Source organism: Megascapheus bottae, chromosome 4 (genome assembly GCF_031878675.1).
Source record: "Megascapheus bottae isolate mThoBot1 chromosome 4, mThoBot2.hap1, whole genome shotgun sequence".
NCBI lineage: Eukaryota > Metazoa > Chordata > Mammalia > Rodentia > Geomyidae > Megascapheus > Megascapheus bottae.
The window spans coordinates 40,261,343-40,276,733 of record NC_143512.1 but is presented as its reverse complement, the minus strand read 5'-3'; the positions used below and the strand labels follow the sequence as shown (position 1 = coordinate 40,276,733).

Sequence of the window (15,391 nt, the reverse complement as noted above, 5' to 3'; positions counted from 1 at the left end):
AGAGTGTTTTGAATTCGGGCTGATCCATTTATTAGCTCTGTTACTTTGGGCACAGTATATGATTTTATGGTTTGGTTGTTATTATAAGAGTATTTTATTTTTTTAGCCAGTCCTAGAGCTTGAACTCACGGCCTCAGCACTGTCCTTGGTCTTTTCTCAAGGCTAGAGCTCTACCACTTGAGCCACAGCACCACTTCTGGCCTTTCCTATGTGTGTGGTACCGAGGAATCGAACACGGGTTTTCCTGCATTCTAGGCAAGCACTCTACCACTAGGCAAAAGTCATGGCCCAAGAATTAATTTTAATGCATACAAAGAACGTGAACATTTCCTGGCCCACAAGTGCTGAGTATGGATTAGATAAATATTTTTGTAACTTACTTTCCTTTTTATCATTTTGTAGTGGTTGGATTTCATCCCTTACTGGTCTCAACAAAAACATTCCTGTTGGAATCATGATGATCATCATAGCTGCACTTTTTACAGCATCAGCAGTCATCTCACTAGTTATGTTTAAAAAAGTAAGTGAAATTTTATCTATGTAAATTTTCATGGTGAACTTGATATAAAGTCCCTATTTTCTTGTCTTGCTGTTAATTCAGTAACTGCAAGCCCATTTTATCACTCTTGGTCGTGTTAGCTGTCTGAGGATTACTTTTTACAATTAAGTTAGATATGGGTATGTTTTAAAAATGTATCACATTTTCAGCCTTCCCTAAAAATGAAAAGTAGGTTTAATCTCAAATCTGAAAATCCAGACATGGATTTAACATGAAAGATACCCATAGAGGAAAAATTTCACTCGACTTCACATGATGGGTTGTAGTTAAATGAAGACTTATTAGAATATTATATAAAATTGCCCCTAGGCTATGTGAATAGAGCATGTATTCAACAAATTCATGCTTACGCTTTGTTTCCATGCTCAAGTGTTCGGAAGTCTATAGCATTTTTATTCCCAATTGTTTTAAATAGGGGTACTCAACCTATAATTCAAGTTCTGTTAACTGAACACTTTTTGTTTTCAAGTTTGGTGTAAATTTATTTTCAGAGCATGTACAATATACATGAGTCAAAATTCCAAGGATATAAAAAGAAAATAGTAGCTGGGTGCTGGTGGCTCAAGCCTACCTATTCAGGAGGTTGAGATCTGAGAATTATAGTTCAAAGCCAGCCTGGGCACTAAAGTCCATGAGTCTCTTATCTCCAATTAACTACTAAAAAACTGGACATCTCCAATTAACTACTAGAAAACCAGATGTGGTGCTGTGGCTTAAGGGGTAAAGCAGTAGCCTTTAGCTGAAGAGCTCAGGGACAGCGCCCTGGCCCAGAATTCAAGCCCCACAACAACAACAACAAAAATAGTGTTTAATATCCCCCCTGCTTTTTCTCATGTAGCCTGCATATGATTTTATGTACATTTATAACTTAATTCTAATTTGCACATAGGAGAGAAAGTGTCCTTTATGTCTCTGAGCTTGACTTATTCAATACAATTTTTCCTAGGTCCATCCATTTCCTTGCAAATAATGTATTCTTCCTGTGGATGAGTGAAGTCCATTATATAGTATATTTATATAATATATATTTAGATAATCTATAACTATATAATGTAATGTATGTTATATGATGTATATTATATGTTTATTTATATCTATCACATTTTCATGATCTATTTGTCTATCGGAGGGCTTTCTGGGCTGTTTCCATAACAGTGAACATGGGTGTATCTTGTACTCTTTTGGGTTAATGCCCAAAAGTTGTGGCCCAAAGTTGTGTTGTTCCATGTTTTAGTTTTTTTGAGGAATCTCCAAATTGCTTTCTATAGTGGTTGCACTGGTTTATATTTCCGCCAACAGTGTAATGGTATCCTTCTTCCCCTGCCAACATCTGTTTGTATCCTTGTTGATGGCCATTCCTATTTGGATAAAGTAGAATCTCAGTCTCATTTTGATTTCCATTTCCTTTATGGCCAGAGATGCTGAGCATTTCCTCGTGAGCTTTTTAGTCATGTTTATATCTTCTGCAAAGTCTCTATTGAGCTCCTTTGCCCATTTATCTGTTGGGTTATTGATTCTTTGAGGGTCTTTCTTTCTTTCTTTCTTTCTTTTTTTTTTTTTTTGGTCAGTCGGCTCAAGACTACTGCCCTACCCCTAGAGGCACAGCCCTACTTCCTGTTTTCTAATGGTTAATTGGAGATGAGTCTTATAGACTTTGGTGCCTGGGCTGGCTTTGAACCATGATCCTTAGATCTTCTGAGTAGTTAGGATTACAGGCATGAGCTGCCAGTGCCCAGCTTGAGGGTTTATTTTCTTCAACTCTTTGTATATTCTGGATAGTAGGGCTTTGTCAGATGTTTGTCTGAGGTCTACCTTGTAGGCTTTTTAGCTTAGAAACTATGTCCTTTACTGTGTAGAAACTTCAGTTTGATGCAATCCCATTTGTCAATTATCTATTTGCTGAGTCCTTGGAATTCTACTTAGAAAGTTCCAGCCTATGCCAATAAGTTATGTCTCTCTTCTTCCTGCAGTAGCTTTAAGATTTCAGGTCTTTGAACCATTTTGAATTGATTATGGTACAAAGTAACAAGGAAAGCACTCAAGATTTTTGATGATTGATCATTTAGGAAGAGAGGGCAAAAAGAGGAGGTTTGGATATCTAAGTAACCTTTTATGTGAGAGTTTAGAATACTAGTGGGACATTAAAGTACTAATGCTTGGTTGGCTTTTGGATGTACAAGATAGGAGTAAGGAAAGAATCTTTAGGCTGGATTTCTATGGTGGGAATTATCAGCTTCCTGAGGTAAATGAAGCCTAGACAAGACAAGGCATCATGATACAATAAGATGAGCAAGGGCCGAGCAATCTCAGAATAATAGTCTGTTACAGGAAGAGGGTGGAGGGAACTTTCATGACAGTAGTTATAGGGGCATGAGACAGGCTCTGATGAATTAGTCAGGTAATGGAGGTGTTGATTCTGCAGCCATTTGCAATGGACAATTATGTGTAATACTCCAGACTCCCCAATTCTTTTCCCTTTCCATCTTGCAAGTATACAATTCTTCAAGATTCAATCCATGAAAAATTATAGATCCATGATTGTGTTTATATTCTGGGCATTTAAAAGAATAGGAGTGTTTCTTTCAGAAGATGAAAGTAGTAAGGGGGAGTTACTATGCAACATACTCTGGTATTTGATTAGATTTTTAAAAATGCATGAGTAAAGAAGTTTACTAGTTACTCTTTATATGTCCCCTTTCGGTGCCCTATGTGTCATATTCTACGTGTGAAATGAGTTTAGATAATTCTGTATGACTTTTATGAAGTGCAGTTAATGCAGATAATATAAACTAAAATATAATTTGAAGCAGCCTTTTTTTTTTTTTTTTTTGCCAGTCCTGGGGTTTGAACTCAAGGCTTAAGCACTGTCCTTGAGCTCTCTCAGGGCTAGTGCTCTACCCCTGGAGCCACAACACCACTTCTGGCTTTTCCTTTGTATGTGGTACCTCGGAGTTGAACCCAGGTCTTCGTGCTTGTTTGGCCTAGTGGAAAGAGTGCTTGCCTAACTCCTGGCCTGAAGCAGCCTTTTTTTTTTTTTTTTTTTTTTTTTTTTTTTGCCAGTTGTGGGGCTTGAACTAAGGGCTTGAGCACTGTCCTTGGACTTTTCTCAAAGCTAGAGTTCTACCCTTGAGCCATAGCACCACTTCTAGCATTTTTCTATGTTATGTGGTACTGAGGAATTGAACCTGGGTCTTTGTGCGTGCTAGGCAAGCACTCTACCAGTAGGCCAAACTCCCACCTCCTGAAGCAGCCTTTTTAATGATAGGAATTAATCATATAATGGTAGAAATAGATCCATGGAAGATATTCAGTTTCTCTTTTCTATTTCACAATTGCTCAAAATTTAATAACAAATTATCAAAATTTAATAACCAAAATTCTTATTGGGTATGTAGCCATAGTTGATAACCACTAGGGGTCAGGATTTTCATGAACAATTAGTCCCTTCAAAAGGGATATCTGCACATGCTATTTTGTCTTTAGAATTGGTGGACATTAGGTTATTTCTGTTGTATCCTGTGGTATGTGTTTTTATGGGAATGAATACAGTAATTGGGATTTTTATTGTCATTCTGAAGTGTTGTAGATGGTTCGCGCTTATAATCCTAGCTACTCAGGAGGCTGAGGTTTTGAGGATTGTTTCGAAGCCAGCCTTGGCAGGGAAGTCCATGACTCTTAACTTCAATTAGCCACTAAAAAGCTGAAAGTGGAGCTGTGGCTCAAGTGGTAGAGCTCTAACCTTGAACAAAAGAGCTCACAGACAGCACCCAGGCCCTGGGTTCAAGCCCTGGGACTGGTGCACACAGAAAAAGTGAACATATAGAGGAGAGCACATGGGCATTCATGGGTCCTTGAAATGAATCACCCTATCATTCCACATAGATATGTAATGGGTTTAATATACTATTTACTACAGTGAGTGCACATGCAGTCTTTCCCCTCTAGGTGGCTCTCTGGGTCTGTATAGAGACAGGCTATTGAGAACTGTGCTGCTCATCTTACCTCTGTTCGAGGCACATGGGTTACATTTTAAGTAATTAAACTCTTAGACTCATGAAAATGTAACACGAGCTATTCAATTTAATATACATCTTTAAAAGGAAATAATAGCAAAGTAGAACCAATATTTATTTGTTACATGATCACAATTGGGAGAAAATGGAGAAAAAATAGGTGAGAACTTGTAAATGCATTGCATTGAAATTATGTGTAGTAGGTAAAGTTTGTTAGAGTTCTGTTATCGGCTTCATTTTCTAGGATCCAATGACTTGTAAGTAATTGGGACTTTTAATTTTCAATTGAAAACATAGAAAGGAAATAAAAACTACCTATGTGAGTGCTTAAGTACATGAGAGGGAAAAAAATCTTAGAGTTTACCAGTGTTTTCTTTTTATTTCTTACCATTTTATTCTTTGAGCCACATTAATAATACAGTATTTATTTCTGCCACTGAATGAGAAATGCTTGAGGCTGAGCGTTTTTGTATTTTACCTAGATAGATATTCTCCAGTTTGGTTCTTCTCAGTGAGTTGTTCCTGGTTATTTATTTATTGTTGGTCATGGGTCTTGAACTCTGGGCTTGGGCACTGTCTCTGAGCTTTTTCTCTCAAGACTATCACTCTCCCATTTAAGCCATAGAGCTCCTTTTGGTTTTCTGGCGGTTAATTGGAGATGAGTTTCTTGGACTTTGGTGCCCGGGCTGGCTTTGGACCACAATCCTCATCCTCCTGAGTAGCTAGGATTACAGGCGTGAGCCACCGGCACCCAGCCCTGGTTATTCTTATTCCTTTTCTAGTTATTCTTTCTTTGTTTTGTATTCCTTTTAAGTATTGGTATCCTTATAGGTCTTTTTTTTCCTGCTTTGTATTTTCTAAAGACACATACAATATATATATATATCCATATATATGTACATATACATATGTATATGTACAACAAAGTCATACTATGAGTTAAGTTGTCATTTACATGATGGCACTGTCCCTTTGGACTGCTATCCAAAAACTCTATGGAGTATTTTATTTCTCGAATTGTAGAGGCTGGAAGCCAATATTGGTGGATATTGTCTGTTGGAGCCAGCTTTCTGGTTCATACGTAGCTGTCTTCAGTGTCATTACTTGGTGGAAAGGACAATTCACCTCTATGATCCCTTTTGTAAGGATACTAATCCCCATTCACAATTGTTTTACTTGTATGACCCAGTCATATCCAAACGATCCTCGGCTCTGAATATCATTATGTAGTGAAATAGGATTTCAACATACAAATTTGGAAAGACTCACAAATTCGGTCCATAGCATAATTCAGTGGTTTCCATGCCCACAATTTTTTTTTTTTTTTAGCTCACTGCTCTTCTTAGCTCCAAATGAAATCTTCCCCTGGCTTTTGTGATAGGCTCAACTTGTGCAATGAATGAGCATTTAGAACTGACCCCTCCATTTCCCCTGGAACCAACCTGTTCTTTTTATTCCTTATCTTCTTGAAACTACTTCCTGTTTTTCAAGCTAAACCTGAGAGTCTTTGACCTCTTCTCTTTCTCACTCTGAATTCATTCCATAGCTAGCAGTTCCTGTCTACATTTGAGAGGAGAGATAGAGAGATCTAGATTTGAGAGGAGAGATAGGAGAAAGAGCTGGCTTGGATACACTTTGCCCTTCCTCACAGCCTGTTTGGTTACATTTCAGTGAGGTTTTTAATATGGGCCTATTCACAGTGCTGTGTAACTACTGGCTCTCAGATTCTGTTCCACCTCAAAATATATGAACATGCAATAACCTTCCATTCTAGTTTATTATTCCCTTCTATCACATCTGTGTGAAACAGTTAATATTATGTATTGGTTAACTTTGTAGTTTGATTATGCTGCTAACAACATGAGAAAAAAATTTTGAACCCTATTCAGAAAAATAAACCTCAAGACTTGAGTGATGAATTAGTGTGGAGAAACAGAGCTCGACAACTCTTCAACATTCCTGTAATATTTAACCACACACAAAAGCAGTATGTTTAAGGAAATAAATTGTGCCTGGTTTGTTAAAGTTTAAAATGATATTGTTAGAATATGGTATGGTAGTGATGTGTAGGTAGCCAGCATAGAAAGTGTCCTTTGAATTGTCTGGGATAGGAAAGTCAGATTATCTCTTATGTAAACCATTCTGTTCTAATGGAATCAGAGGAAAAATAGCTTTTGCTGTTGGTTAAGAAGTTGTTCTTTGGCTGAGAGTTTGGCGTAGTGGCAGAATGCTTGCCTACATGCACAAAGACCCGGGCTCAATTCCTCATTACCATATATGTAGAAAAAGCCAGAAGTTGTGCTGTGGCTCAAATGGTAGAGTACCAGCTTTGAGAAAGCCCAAGGACAGTGCTCAGGCCTTGAGTTCAAGCCAGGACTGGCCAAAAACAAACAAAAAAAAGTTCTTTGAATTATTTTTGGTTTGGATTGGCATAATTATCTCTTCTGCTTAGGGGAGAAAATGTAAAACCCATACTAAGGAAATGTAGGAATGGAATATATGCATAATGTGGTGGCTATTGTTCTTGATCCTAGGCATTTATGACTGACGTGTAGCCCCTTTACCTCTGTGTCATAGTGAGGTTAATTTAAGATTGCTGGAAATGAAAGAATAGATTACTGCTCAATCTTCTCCCATTTCATTCCTTAGGTACATGGACTGTATCGCACAACAGGTGCTAGTTTTGAGAAGGCCCAGCAAGAGTTTGCAACAGGCGTGATGTCCAACAAGACTGTCCAGACAGCAGCTGCAAATGCAGCTTCCACTGCAGCAACCAGTGCCGCCCAAAGTGCTTTCAAGGGTAACCAGATATAGCGATCCCCCTAACAGGCACTGTTACCCTTTGACTGTACTTTTTTTCTCCAGTTACTGTATTCTACAAATATTTTTATGTTGGAAACACACAATTCACACAGCATGGGTATTTCCTGTTCACATGTGCATGGGCTAAAACCAGATACAATTCCTTGTCTTATTACTTTACCTAATAGTTTCTTAATATTTTAGTGCCCCGTGCAAACAAAATATTACATGCTAAATATTCTCCATATTCTTGGGGGATGATGCTCAGCAGATCATTTCAGTGGTGACACTGAAACTAATATGTGACTTATGATTGAAAAAGCACTTAATACTGCTATAGTTCTTTCAAGAGTCTGTAGAGATAAGGATTACAATTGGAACAGCAAAGCTATACCCATTCTTTTCTCTTTATTTATCTTAAAAGTAGGCTAGCAGAGACTTAATGGATTTTTTAAATTGGCTTGCTCTTTATCAGGTTCAGTTACCAATGAAGAGCCTGTGTGCTTCATAGTAGATAATGTATATTTTAACTTTCTTTTTGAGTAGTTGACATTTTGATAAGTCTCTGAGCTTGCATGGACACCATGTTTCTTAAGTGAAAGAATTAGTATTTTTGGGTCCTGTACTACTTATAGTTATAGAAATCAGGATTTGTTTATGGAATCATAGAAATGATTTTCTATAATAATTTCTTTAAAAAATTTATTGAGGTACAAAGACTCTAATATGCAGTGCATTATCCAAAAGAGAAGATAGTTAATCGGTAACAGAATGTAGTAATAATAGCTCTTTTAATTTTATTATATCTTAATTTTCAGTATTCATACAGTAAAACTTTACTGTATGGAAACTTTAGTATAGTCTTATGATTAGTCTTTATTTGAACTGAGATTTTGTTTGGCAGCTTTTTTGGGGTGTGTGTGCATGTGTATGCGTGCGTGTGTGTAATTTTTTGACGGAGGTATTAAAAGTTAGCCTAACCATTGTCCAAAAAGAACATACAGTATTTAAGGGATTTTTCTTTTGCCCTTTCATTTTTAGTTGCATTAAAAATAACATTTCTAATATACTTGAATCATTAGTGCACAGAAATCTTTCACTTTTTGAGACAGACTGAATACATTAAAATTTTTTAGCAATAGAAAACAATGTTGCAGCAAGCAAGAAAATACAAATATAGGTAAATGCATTAATTATGAACATAATCCCATTGAACTTGTTATATGCCGCACAGATGGTATACTTTAAAGTTTTGAGCAATTTTTATTAGTGATTAAATGACTCAAACGCTACTAAGTTTTTTGAATGTCTTTAGCAAATTTTAGATTGCAGAATGATAGGTGGTGATTTATTTGACTTGACTTTAAGAGAGGATGATCGGCTGGATTATATTTGAGACTGAAAGTTCTTTCTTAAAGCAGTCAAATGGCATAAATAAATTGCTTTTATTTTTCTCAAAAGTAGGTTTCATACTGGTATGGTATCCAGTTTTTTTCTGAGACTTTACTAGGTGATGCAGATCCTTCCAAATTCTTTTATATTTGATTTTTTTGGAGGATTTCATTGAGTAATAGAATTGTAAGACATTTCTTTTCTTCTAAAGAACTTAGGACTCAGAGTAGAATTGAAAGCTGTTTTTCGGAATACTCTGATCAGTGGGAATCTCCACCTGCCTTTTCAACCAACTCCCCAGTTCTAAAGTCCTAGTGAGAATCAGTTACGTCTATATGATTTATTGAGTATGGACTTTAGACACACTCAAAACATTCACTTTATAGCACTTACACTCGGCACTCATTTATATCCCAAGTGTATTTTCGCTTTTTTCTAAACTACACATAAAATATATATTTGTAATTTTTGGAAAGTATGTAACTTTCCTTTAGACTTGAAATGTTTCTTTTATGTAGAAATCCTCACAGGTGAAGAACAATTTGACGATTATTTTTTGTGACTAGGAAAAGCCAGTTTTATTCGGTTAAAATCCAGTTATTTGGGTTGATACCAGTTTATAAAGTGAAAATTAGGTGTTTTGAAAATAATAAATATGCCTATAGCTTGGCAGGTATCAAAACAGCTTTAAGTTCTTATATTCCTCTCTGAACAATAATGAACTCAGCAAAACATTGGCATTTTTAAAATATTTAGTGCTAGCACGAGCCACTATCACAGTCATGCCGTGGCCTTCATAGAGGAGGCATCTGTGTCACTTTCAGTTGGCAATGTTCAATCATGGCTATTTTATTTCAGACTAGGGCTTGAACATTAGCAAATCATTGCTGAGTGATTTGTAATTAGGGACTTGGGTTATTTATCTAGGATGTTTGTATATTGTGTTGGTGATTAATTCTGCGCTGCCATCATGGTGACTCACAGATCTGTATAAATGCCCTCCATCTGTCTTCTGATGTTGCATGTCCTTGGTGGTTTGGAAGTTTTTGTATATTTATTGTATTAACGCAGAGTGTCATAAAATAAAATGCTGTTTACTGGGTTTTTGTTTGCATAATTTAAACATTAGTAACTCAGCCTGAGATTGTGCTGTAGCCAGAAATTATGCTGTAAGTTTTATGTAGAGTAATTTCACATTGTGTTTTTAAAAATCTATAATTTCATCATGTGCTTAATAGATGACATAATGAAAACTTAGTGTAAAACTCTTAAGCAACACAAAATGACTGTTGGGTTAGACTGTTGTAGGAATTGAACAGGAGTTTCACTGATATTTTGACTACTTTAAGGTAAAAATAATACAGACTATGCAGAAAATGGTCTGGTTAATGGTCTAGACTTTTTCTTGAGTTGAATGGGTGCCTCTGTACCATCACTGTATTAATTTGATATTACCTGTGTTCTGTTTGCTTACCTTGGTTTCCCATTAGTGTCGAAAGTACTGTTTGTGTAATAGGTTTTTCACTTGGTTAGCTAAAGAAGATGTAAAAGTATAATCTAAAAATGTGTTCATGGTCAATCTCATTTTGAGAAAATACATATTGAATTAAAATAAGAATTGAATTAATATTCATTTTGTTCCAAAAACAATGATACTGACATGATATAGAATTAACATGCTCAACATGACTGTATAAAGAATTTATTACATGTTGGGACCTTTCTCCCCGATATATGCAGCTTAAAATTATCATCGCCATCATACATTTCAGCCATTGTTTTAATGCTTAGAAGGATTTGTTGATTCTATAGGATTCCATAGGATTGAGCCCATTAGAGATCTCACTTTAATTTATTATCAAGTGCTACATATCAATTTAGAGTACAATATGTTTTAAAATGAGTTGTGTTTAAATTTTTTTATTAAACTAAAAAAATGCTGCACTCTCAGTGGTCGAGTATTTTAGAAAATGCAATGTTTCCCATAGAATTTAAGAGAGTGCCAGCATCATAACACTGACCTCAAGTCTTCATATCTGGCCTCAACTCTTAATATCTGAAGACCTGGGAATCTCAAGATTAATTTAGAAAAGGAATATCTGAATAGCTTTCTGTTGCAGTCCAGGCCCTACTTCTCTTCATCGTGTGCTTGTGTGCTCACCCTTTCCCTCCCTTACTTAGCTTGATTTAACTTCCAGTACTGTTTTTTATTGGGCAGTTGTGTAGTTTGACTTCAGGTCCTGAGCACTGTCCCTGAGCATTTGTGCTCAAAGGTAGGACTCTTCCACTTTGAACCACAGCTCCACTTGTGGTTTTAGGTGGTTCATTGGAGGACTTCCCTGCCCAGGCTGACTTCAAACTATTATCCTCAGATCTCAGCCCCCTGCGAAGCTAGGATTCCAGGTGTGAGGCATCAGTGCCTGGCTTCCAATACTTTCAACTGGAGGATCTTAACTACCTTGTTTTCCTACCTTTTTAAAAAGTTCTTTTAGGACAAATTTCTGTGCCGGAAGTACTGCACCTAGGCACTGTATTCCTGAGCTCTTCAGCTCAAGGCTACCACCCTACCCCTTGAGCCACAGTGCCACTTCCAGAAAGGTGGTTAATTGGAGATAAGAGTCTCAAGGGCTGGCTCTGAACTGTGACCCTCAGATCTCAGCCTCCTGAGTCGCTAGGAATACAGGTAGGAGCCACTGCGCCCAACTTCATGTCTGCTTTATAGAGGACTAGGAACCACTTCAAGAAAATGTAGTGAGGAATAGTAGTGAAGGGTTGGGAAGAGTACAACCAGGTTGCCTGACTCCTGCCACAGTGGGGCCTGCTTTTGCTATTGTCTACTGTTTTCCAGTTCAGTGTTCTCTCCCATCCCTTCACATTTCCAGCGATACATGTCCATCCATTGGGAACAGTGGACACTAGGAAAAAAATACCTATAACCAAGGAGAAAATTATGTATTTTTTTAAATTTTTTGCCAGTCCAGGGCTTGAACTCAGGGCCTGAGCACTGTCCTTGGGCTTTGTCAAGGATAGTGTTCTGTCACTTGAGCCACAGCACCATTTCCAGCTTTTTCTACGTATGTGTTACCTAGGAATCAAACCCAGGTCTTTGTGCATGCTAGGTAAGCATTCTACCAGTAGGCCAAACTCCTGCCCATGAGAATTATTTTTAAGTGTCTAAACCAGAAGCTAGCTTTGCAGCTTGCGTGTGAATATACCTGTTTTCTGCTCTTCAACAGCATTCATTTACTAAATGGTCTCTGGCATTTGAGTGTTTAGAAAAACTTTGAGGACAAATCCTGAAAAATTTGGTTGAATATGTGATCATAATGCCTGCTTTCCTTGGATGAGAATATTTATGCTAAGAAAAATGATAGAAACTAGTTCCTGTATTGTTTTATTGTACCAATTTCATGTGCCTGATGAATTTTTAAGTTTGTTTTTAGACAAACTTTGATGAGTTGAAATACCTTCAAAATATGGGAAAATTGCTAGGCTTTGTCTGCAAGCAAGGAAGGAGCAGCGTTCTCAGGATTGTGATTTTCTGCCGTGGCTTTTCACAGAGCTGCTCCTGAAGTTCTGTTTGCTACAGTGAGGCATTGCTGTTCCCAGAAGTGAGCATTGGCTGTCTTCTGCTGTTCTACGTGAAGGAAATATAACCTAACAGCAATGCTGTTTGGTATCTTGTCAGACCTGTAGTTGAGCTTTGGCTTTGTCACTTAATTATCTTTCTAACCTGGGGCAAATGAAGTTACCTAAGTCGCAGTTACTTATCTATACAATGAGGTCGGTAAGTTTCTGCATCATAGGGTTTTGATAAATGCATACTATAGTATTCTAATAGTGCCAGTAGATTGAATGTGAACAGTAATTAAAACACTTTTTGTATCTCCATGTATAGTGATTCCCACATCTCCATCTTTTTTTTTTTTTCTGTCAGTCATGGGGCTTGAACTCTGGGCCTGGGCATTGTCCCTGAGCTCTTCAGCTCAAGACTACTGCCCTACCCCTTGATCCACAATGCCACTTCCTATTTTCTAGTGGTTAGTTGGAGATAAGAGTCTTATGATCTTTAGTGCCTAGGCTGGCTTTGAACCACGACCCTCAGATCTCAGCCTCCTGAGTAGCTAGGATTACAGGTATGAGCCACCATGCCCAGCCCCTATCTCCATCTTTAACCCCAATTCTCTGGCCTATTCTCAGCTTCTCCCAGCTTTCTCTGACTCTCCTCCTCTTCCCTCCTCCTCCTTTCCTTACACAGTCATATCTGGCATTCATCCTAGACTCTACTCCTATCTTCTCTCCCTCTCTCCTTCCCTCCCCCTACGTCCTTCTCCCTATGACAGTCATCATAAACTTTCTCCTTGCCCCACTGCTTCTGATCAGCATTAGGCTGTCCATTCTTTTCCTCTGTTTCTAACATCCTGTTGATAAGTCTTCACTTTCCATTGCCTTAACTTCAGTTCCTTAAAATAGAATAGATGGAAATCTTTTACCCTAAACAGTTATTAGGGATTGCTTGTCTATAGGTAGGTGTTAGCTATTTCAGGATTTTCCATTAGCAGCCAAATTGCTGCTAATAGTCATGTTATTTGATTTTGACATATGGTTTTTAGTCTTTCTGCTTCCTCCTTGTGCTTTTATGTATATCTGTGGCCCTAAGCAAAGTGAATATTTCATGCCTTGATGACAGATTGTGGAACTCTTCACTGTAAGGAAGCGACAAGGAAGATGGTGACATAGGGACAGCAGCTGGATGGCTCCTGAAAGACTAAGCTGTTGGTAAAGGGTCCGTGAAGGGAGGACAGGTCTTGGTTTTTGCTGCTTTGATAAGCAGTTTCTTAGTATTTGCTAAGAAAGATAGTGAAATAATGTCCACATAAAGGGAATGTCTTGGGTAATGAAGGTTGTTCATAAGTGGGTTTTTGCTAAGTTGAATAGGTGTTCCAGGAAGACTAAGGATGTAAAGTTAAGGTTAGTAAAATTGCTAGGTAAAAACTAAGGATGGGAACACAACATGACTCCCAGCCTTTGCTGAAATTTAAGCGATGAGCCTTTCCCTTGTGAACCGATTTGTGAGAAGGATGTAGTTACCCCTCAGAAAGCAGTGTTTTACTTGAAATACTCAGGTCATGTTTTGCTTAGAAAACTTTTTCTGTAGTGATGCATATAATTTTTACAAGCTTTTAATTTGGATTTCTATTAGAAATTGGGCAGATATTTGTTCAGAAACACATTAATACCCCTTTGGCTGTCACAAGCCCTTCTTCAGGAGAAGGTGGCACTTTGGTTTATTCTCAGAGTGGGAGGGTTTTTTGTGAAGACGTAAGTTTATTAAAAAGAAAGCAGTGTTGTTTCATTTGGAAATGGGCAGGCTCACTGTCAGGAAATGTATTGGGGTAGACTTTTACTTTTGGTACTTGTTGGAAGAGATGAAAGTATCTTTTAGTTAAATGTAAAGGAGTGCTTTGAAGAATTTTCTGTGTAATTCTAAGGTGTTTGTGTAACACATGAGGTTTCCTTTTTCCCTCACTATTCCCATTGTAATGGTTGATGTTGAAGATTACCTGCAGAAGGGATATACATATGTTAATAGGAATTTTTGTTGTTGTTGGTCGTGGGACTTGAACTCTGGGCCTGGGCGTTGTCCCTGAGCTCTTCAGCTCAAGGCTACCGCCCTACCCCTTAAGACACAGCACCTCTTCCAGTTTTCTGGTGGTTAACTGGAGATAAGAATCTCCTGTACTGGAGCCCAGAGTTTGGCCTAGTGGTAGAGTGCTTGCCTAGCATGCACAAAGACCTGGGTTTGATTCCTCGGTACCACATACATAGCAAAAAAGCCAGAAGTGGTGCTGTAGCTCAAGTGGTAGAGCCCTAGCCTTGAGAAAATCCAGGGACAGTGCTCAGGCCCTGAGCCCAAGCCCAGGACTGGCCAAAAAAAAAAAAAAAAAAAAATATCTCCTGTACTTTAGTGCATAGGCTGGCTTAGAACCATGATCCTCAGATCTCAGCCTCCTGAGTAGCTAGGATTACAGGTGTGAGCCACTGTGTCCAGCTTGTCAACAGGAATATGACTAGTCTTTCCAGTTTGGTTGTTTGGTGGTTACCTGGTTTAATTATATGCATGATTTTGAAGCTAATATACTTGAAAGAATGAGTTTGCAAAATCTGGTTTAATTCAAACTGAGGAGGGGAAGGAAGCACATCGTGAAAATACATATGCACAGAAACCTAATCAATGCTAGACAAACAACGTATTACTTTACAATAGGATAACCACAAATTTGAAGGTTCAAATTGAACCTGTCAGCTGTAAGTACAATTTTATATTTGGCTCAAGTGGCTACTGAATTTCAAGTGGTGCCGAATTTCTCCAAAGCACCTCTTGACTCTCTCAGCCTTGGAAGAAGTTTTCACCACAGTCTCAGATGAAATCCCAGTCATCCCTTCAACTCTTTGGGGGCCGAAAGGGTCTTTGGTACCCAAACACAAATGGAGGCCAGGGATTTCCAGTGGCCACAAGTTATTGCACAGAGAAGCCCATTCTAAGCCAGACTCGTGGCTAAGAAAATATGGGATCAGCCCTTACACAGTGGTCTAGCGTTGATGTGGTCCATAAAAGCATGTT

At 38.0% G+C, this 15,391-nt stretch overlaps 1 protein-coding gene across 1 annotated transcript in view; it reads left to right on the top strand.

The window, feature by feature from the left end:
* Scamp1 (secretory carrier membrane protein 1) overlaps window positions 1–9,868 on the top strand; it is a 65,146-nt gene extending 55,278 nt beyond the window's left edge. The window contains exons 8-9 of the mRNA XM_090331735.1: window positions 403–520; window positions 7,222–9,868. Of these exons, the coding sequence (XP_090187861.1) occupies window positions 403–520; window positions 7,222–7,386 (283 nt within the window). The 3' untranslated portion in view covers window positions 7,387–9,868. The remainder of the gene's footprint in view (window positions 1–402; window positions 521–7,221) is intronic.
* Window positions 9,869–15,391: the final 5,523 nt, after the last annotated feature.